A 7905-nucleotide genomic window follows, 5' to 3' on the forward strand; every position below is an offset into this window, starting at 1 on the left:
TCAACCAGCCTGATCCAAGACCCTTTCCACACAGCTCTTCTGACTGGAGAAAGCACTCCCCGGCCCCCTTCAGACCTTGGGAGGTAAAGGGTCTCGCTTTTACTAAATCCAGGGCACTACACTCTCCTTGTGCTGTTTTTACATCTTGCTCAGACCTTTATTAATGGTCCCTTTAGTAAACTCTCCTCAAATCACCCAATTTGAATGTACCATGTATATAGGATCCAGGATCTATTGGTGACAATAACCCAACAAGTTCGATCCTCCAGGAATTAACCTTGAACAAGGATTCACACAGATTTTGTTTTGTTTTGTTTTTTTAAAAAACAACATCATTACTATTGCTCATTTCAAAGTTTAAACAGTACTATCTTCAGTGGAGAAAAACCACTTTTAACACCAAAGATTTTGTAGTTATAAGCTGTTATTACGCTTTTTCTACTGCCAAAAGACAAAGATAAAAATTCACATTCATAGTCATCACCCTTACAGTAAAGGATTAAACAACAACTACTCAAAATTGATTTTTTAATAACATGCACAAATGAAGGATATCTCTTATAGTATGAAAATGTTCTCAGAGATTAATTGTTCTTTTTCGAAGATCATTTCTCATCTATTTGTCAGTATGATTTTTTTTGTGTGTCCTTGAAGACAATTTTTTACCCAGAAAAGACAACTTGGGGTTATTTTAGTACTTAAAATTAATATTAATTTTATAGTATGGTATAGTAACAGCTATATACGATGTCAAAGGGATAGTAAATTGGGGGGTATCACTTTGTGAGGGATGTAAATATATAACTATTACATTGCTTTGTACACCTGAAACTAATAAAAATAAAAAAGTTAATATTAATTTTATAAAAGTTACAAATCTAAAACCAGGGCTCTTAATTCAATTTACAAACCTTATTATTTTATTTCTAGCCAGTGAATTTTAATGTCTACCTTTAACGTGACCTTTTATTAATATTTTGTGTCATTTACAAACTTAGTTAAACTTCATGTAAATATTTTAAATTTAATATATTCCTTTCACTTAATATTTCTAACTAACAGAACTCAGCCAAAATGTTTAGGACAAAAATAAATTTAATAAATTAAAATTGTAAATTTTGTGAATCGCAAGTTCTCTTAAACATTTCAATGCTTTTAACAAACTTTGTAAATTGAGCTTAATATTTTCAACTTAAAAAAAAACAACTCTAAAATTAAAAAGTCAATTATACATTTTAAGCTAGAATCATGAGGCTAATATATCAGATCCTCAAAGAATACAGTAAGTCAATTATCTTAACTATTACAAACATTTTAAATAGAAACATACACAGATTAGTTTTAAAGTTAATGCAAAATAATTAATTTCATTGGTTTTTCAGTCCATTGTTTCTACACGTAAGGGTCAAATAAGAGAGGTTTATTATCCAGCAAATTGGGGCTGTTATCATAAGCAAACTGATTTAAACATCTCAAACAAACAAGGTTACCTGCTTAGCAGCTGATACATAACCAAAAATCTTGACTAAGACACCTCTGGAGCAGCCACCATCTAAGGCAATTTTATTTGCAACATTGAGGCAACCTGAGTCCTATTTTATGATCATTTTGCAACTAGAGAGTCTAACCCCAGTCTCTGTCAAGTGGGGCTGTTTCACAATTCCCATTCCCTGGATTCAGGTTATATATTACCTAGTACTCAAGGCTATATTCAGTTGCTTTATTTATTGCTTAATTCTATTCTTAATTCTTTTAATATTCTTCCTTTTTGTTAGGGACACAATTCTTACAGATATTTTAATGATAACCAATGAAGCTGTGCATATCTTTTTTTTTCTGTGCCATGATAATGACAGTCGTCTATCATCACTGCCACTCTCCTTCAGGTTAGTATATGACAGGAATGGCCTGGGTAAAGGATACGTTTCATAGGTCTCTGGAGTAAACACTTTAATGCTTCCCTGCCCTCTTGGGCCCTGGTCTTGGATAGTGTGCCCTAGTCTGTGAAGGACCGGTCTGAGATGACTTGGGCTGAGTAGGTCTGGGCCGAGAAGGCTTAGATTGGGAAGACTGGGGTTGGCATGGGTGGGGCTGAGTGGGCTTGGAGGGAGAGCATTTCACTTGAGAGGGCTGGGGCTGAGTGGGTTTTGTTTGAATGGGTTTGAGTTGAGAGGGCAAAGGATGGAAGGGTTTGGGCTGGGGTGGCTTGGGATGACTGGATTGGAACTGAGAGCTGGGTAAAAATTTGCTGCTGGACATGGGATGGGATCCCATTTGGAAAGCTGGATTTGATGGCCCACCTTGTGTCTCTGGCTTTAATCCTTGCTGACAGGCAGGTCTTACGAGGGTTTGTGTGAGTCCTGCTCGTTGAAAGGCTTTAGGGTGAGGATTCGCAGTATGGAGTGTTGTTCTCGTAAGTTTTCCAGTTGCCTCAGTTGGCTGTGTTCCCGAGGCGTGGGCTGGCCTAGGCTGTTGGGTTGGCCTAGGCTGTTGGGCTGGCCTAGGCTGTTGGGCTGGCCTAGGCTGTTGGGCTGGCCTAGGCTGTGGCTTCCTAACTGGTCCTCCTGGTTGTGAACCCCGGGAATGGAGGTGACCTGCCCTGGAGACCAGTGCAGGAGACCTTTCATGAGCTCCCATTGTCTGTGGTCTCTGAGGCCAGGCCTGTACATATTGATGAATGGGTCTCGGTGGTCTCACAAATGTTCCATTCATGTGACGTCCCCGAGGAGGTCTTGAAAATTTCATAAACCTGTTACCTGTATAAAATCTCTGGGGTTGGGAGTACTGCATCCCAAATCTTTTACCTCGACTATGGAACCTTGAATTCTGAAAAGGTGAAGGACAGAACCACTTAGACTTCTGTTCTGACCAAAAGTGCGGGCCCATAATCCAAGGGGCTTTCAAAGAACCATAGTTTAAGTTACCTCCAATTCTGATTGGTAAAGGACAGGAGTTTTGCAGATGAGGCATAGATACTGGGGTAAGGTGGGAATTCTGAAGAATCTGGCTGACCTCACATCCAGTTGCAGGCTCTGTTACAGGCATCTCAGCTGGGCATTCAGATGACCTTTTTGGCTGAGTGTGTCTTTGTTGTCTCTCCTCTTCAACTGTTCCAACCAAGTTTTCACTAGAGGAAACTTCAATTCCTTGAACACGCTCAAAGTCTTGGTCTACTTGGATCCCCAACTCCCTGGCCAGACAAGCCATGTCTTCCACGGACACACATCTGAGTGAAGAGGACATCACTTCTTGGAGGGCAGCTTGGAGACCCTTCATGTTCTTCCCTTTTTCCCCAGCTTCTTCCTCCTCCCAAAACAGTAGCTGTGATGGCTTCAAGTTCAGGATCCTCTGGAAAATCTGAGCCTCTTCACTCTCCCTGGCCTGGGGATTGAGGACAAAGTAGCATCTTTCAATGGCAGCTTCTCCTAAAAACATGAGCAGGTCCCATTCCTTCTCACCTAGGCAGTTGGTGAAAAAAAACACAGCTGAGGAAACTTCCATCAAGAAACCAAACTCTGTCCAGAAACTTTCTAGTTCTCCACGAAGGTTGGCCACAGCAACAGGCTTTTGGAAGAAACTAGGGTTTTCCGTTAGACCATCGCTATCAGGAAAACACCAAGTTATTTCAACCAGGCCATCAGAGATTTGCCGGGGAAGCACCAGAAGAGGCCAATCCTGATGGAGAAATATTTTGTGTGATTTCAGTTGGGCAGGGCTGAGCAGTGTGTTGAGGATTCTGGACTTGGAGAAGCTACAGTCTCCTAGACGCACAAAAGAGATGAGAGGCATCTTCATGAGGGTCAGAAACTTTTCTGTCTCCCCTGTAGGTGCTCCTGAAGACTGTGCTGACTGCTTCTTCACAATGTCTTTCATGGCCCCCAGCATTAAAATGCTTTTGTTGTTCTCTGCATCTGGAAGTAGCAGAGGAAGAGCAAACTTGCATTGATACATGCTTGACATGACTTTGCGTTGCAAAGAGCTATCTGAACACAGCATAGAAGCACAAAGGACATCAAGGGGATTGATGGTTTGTATGTCTCTAACTTCCAAATTCTCTGCTCCGGCTGGCAATTCCCCTTGGCTATCCTCACACAGAAACTTGTGTCTGAGGATTGAATCTCTAGCTGTCACATCCAGTGCTTGAACTTTCATCAGGAAATTCCAGGCTAAGTCTCCTGGAGTCTCAGGTGTCCACTTACATCCTCGATCTAAGGAGAATTGTTTATCAAAATCTGGCAGAATCTTTCGGCTCCTATCCATGTTCAAACATGACAGAACATCATTAAAGACCTTTTTTCTTTCTGTAAGAAAGAAGATGTTCAGTGAGTGTCATTTTCAAATTCTAAGTCCTTCAGTGACTTTTAAAACTAAACAAGTAATCAACATTCTCATTGTAAAAAGATGAAACAATACAAATAAAGTGAAAGTTCCCTTTCACCACTCTGCCAATTCTACTTTTCTTCTGAGAGACATGTCAATATGGTATGATTTGTTTGCTTCCCATCCTTTTTCTACACAAGTACATAAGTACACATGCATATGTAGAAATATATAGTTTGACTTAATAAATGCTATTTTATTTTTAAGTAAATGATATTATACTAAACAAATCATCCCTCAATTTCTTTTCACTTAATGGTATTCCTTGCCAATTCTTCTCAGTCAGTATATATAAAGATCTATTTAATTCACTACAGCTAATCCATCACACTTCATGATTTGGAAGAACATTACTTAACCATTGTCCATTGATGATCATTTAGATTTTCCAATATTTTGACTAATGTTTGTAAGCATCAATGAAAAACTTAGTTAATGCATTATACACATGTATGAGGAACTCTCTAGGTTGATACTGATTTCTTTCTTAAATGTATCTCTTACTAAAGTTAGGAGAAATGGAAGATTTTATTTCCATTAAGGTTTTCTCAGAATTTACATGTTGTACCTAATTTCTTCTGATCTTGCATTTTCTAATACAGCTTCTAACAACTTCTTAGGAATACAGAGATAGTGCTTAGTAGAGAAAGATCAGAGAGCATTTTTTTTCCTGATGGACAGCAAGTTAGCATAAGCTTCTTTGATTCCCTATAAAAATAATCCTATTTTTATGGTGAATCAGAAGAAACAACAGAAGTGAGAGTAAAGTATGGATTTCAAGAATTAACAGAAGTAACTCTAAGAAATCCTTGGGTAGTCTGAAAGTTGCTTGAACTAGTATATGTGTTGGGGTCAGAAGGAGAAGGAAGAGTTGAGGCTAGCATGAAGAATTAGAGGACCTAGTGAGAAGATAGTTTGCAGGAAAGCTTTTAAGTTCTGCTCTTGACTATCCCCTATTTTCTGTTAGGACAACAATCCTCTGCTCCTTCAGCACAGTTATTGGTACTCAGACAGTCCAGGCCAGATGTCTAGTATTAAGAAGGTATTAACAGGGCTACTATAAAGCAGTCAGAATCAAAAGCATAAATACATACACAGCAACAATGATGTACTTAATAAGCACAGAGATGAATTTAAAAAAAAAAAAGAAGCAGTAATTTCTAGAACCCACTACTATTTTTTGTACTTTAAAAATTCACCAAAAATAGTTCAGGTAAGCAAAAAGAAAAAAAGAGAGAGATTTCAGTTTCCACCTCCTGAAAGACTGAATTTTGAATTTGAGTCCAGTCAGGTTGATTGGGAACTAAAACAACGTCCCCCCCCCCAAAAAAAAAAGGCTCTTTGGAGATATTTAACAATCCAGAGTCTCTACAACCTATCATATACATGTTTAGGACACAATAAATAGACATAGGAACAAACAGAAAATGTAACCAATACTCAATGGAGAATGACCCCAAGATGACCTAGATGTTGGATTTAGCAGAATTTTAAAGCACATAAGAATTTTAAAGCAGGTATCTTAACTATTCTCAAGAATGTAAAATAAAATAAGCCCATAATAAATGATTAAATAGAATTTCTCAGAAAAAAAGAAAGTATTAAAAAATGAACTTTCTATACTTAAAAATCACAATACTGGTGCTCACTTCAGCAGCACATATACTAAAATTGAAATAATACAGAGAAGATTAGCATGGCCCCTGTATAAGGATCTCATACACACACACACACACACACACACACACATCACAATATCTGAATTTTTAAAAATTAGTAGATGGACTTAAGAGTAGATTGGAAATGACAGAAGAAAGTCAGTATAAAGATATAGCAATAACACGATCCAATCTAAAGAACAGAGAGAAAAAAAAATCGTAAGAAAATGAATAGAGCCTCAGGAACCTATAGAACAATATCAAACCTCTAACATACATGTATTTGGAGTCTCAGAGAGAGAGAAGAGGGAGCAAGTGAGACAGCAAAATATTTGGATAAATAATGACTGAAATTTTTCCAAATGTAGTAAAAAAAAAAGTTTTACAGAGTTACAAAACTCTGTAAACCCTACAGAGGATAAAAACAAAGAAATCATACCTGGACACATCACTCAACTGCTGAAAAACTTGAAGAAAAAAAATACTGAAAGAAAAATGACACAACACTTACAAGGGAACAATGATAAAAATGACTAAAGACTTAACATCAGAAATAATAGCAGCCAAAGAGAGAGGAATAATATCCATAGTGATTAAGGCAAAAATTGCCAATCTAGAATTCTATACCAAGCAAAAATATTCTCTGCAATGAAGGCAAAATAAAGACATTTTTCAATAAACAAAACCTAAGAGAATTTACCAGCAGCAGACCTGCACTAAAATAAATAATAAAGTTCTTTAACCTAAAGGGAAATAACATCTAATTAAAACTTGGATCTTAAGGAAGAATAGAAGGGACAGGAAATGGTAAATTTGTGGGTTCCTACCTGAACTATAAGCTGGAAGGGAAGGAATTGATTGATATAGTCTATATACAAGTTGACCTTATAGAGTGCAGAACACACAAAGCAATGCCTTAAGACTCCCTGAGACTTTTCATTTGACATCGCAAGTTTTTGGTCATGAAATTTAACATGACAAAAAGCATGAAGATCCTTCTCCTTTGAGTCAGATGCATCTGGATTTTTTTTTTTCAGTTCCCAGCTGCATAGACAAATACTACAGAGCAAAGAAAAAATAGCCACATGCCTCCAGTCAACTAGATGGATTGGCAGACATTAGAATTACATTAGAGAGAAAAAAAAAGAATACATTATAGGTCGTAACTACATTATTATTGAGACTTTTCTTGACCTGTGTTTGCTAAAGATGTTAGATTGATTGTAAAAAATAGCCACAGTTAATGCCTTTCTGGTATCCATACCTTTTGCAATATTATTTTGCAAGAGGTAGAGTCTATTTTTCCCCAGCCCTTGAATCTGCACTGGCTTTGTGACTTGCTTTGGCCAACAAAATGTGGCAGAAGTGACAGTGTTATGGGTTGAATTTGCCTCCAAAAAGATATGTTGAAGTCCCCAGTACCTTGGAATATAACCTTATTTGTAAATAAGGTCTTTACAGAGGTCAAATTAAAAGAGGTCATTAGAGTGGGCCCTATTCCAATATAACTAGTGTCCTTATAAAAAGAGGAAATTTGAAAACACAGACATATACAGAGGGAAAATGATTTGAAGACACACAGAGAGAAGACAGTCATCTACAAGCCAAAGAACACCTAAGGTCACCAGAGGCTAAAAAAGAAGACTGGAGCAGATCCTTCCTGGTGCCCTCTGAGAGATCATGACCCTGCTAACACCTTGGTTTCAGATTTCTGACCTGAACTGTGAAACAACAAATTACCCGTTGTTTCAAGTCACCCATTTGTATTAATAGTACTTTATTGTGGCAGCCATAGGAAACTAATACAAACGGCATGATAGTTCTGAGCCTAAGCCTCAAAAGGCCCTCACTTCTCTCTCTATATATC

At 37.7% G+C, this 7905-nt stretch overlaps 1 protein-coding gene across 1 annotated transcript in view; it reads right to left on the reverse strand.

Moving 5' to 3' along the window:
- Positions 1-515: 515 nt before the first annotated feature.
- CARD6 (caspase recruitment domain family member 6) overlaps positions 516-7905 on the reverse strand; it is a 12900-nt gene continuing 5510 nt past the window's right edge. The window contains exon 3 of the mRNA XM_081053413.1: positions 516-4301. Coding sequence (XP_080909539.1) covers positions 1951-4301 — 2351 coding nt within the window. The 3' untranslated portion in view covers positions 516-1950. The remainder of the gene's footprint in view (positions 4302-7905) is intronic.

The sequence above is a fragment of the Rhinolophus hipposideros genome (assembly GCF_964194185.1).
Source record: "Rhinolophus hipposideros genome assembly, chromosome: 7".
In the NCBI taxonomy this organism is placed as follows: Eukaryota; Metazoa; Chordata; class Mammalia; order Chiroptera; family Rhinolophidae; genus Rhinolophus; species Rhinolophus hipposideros.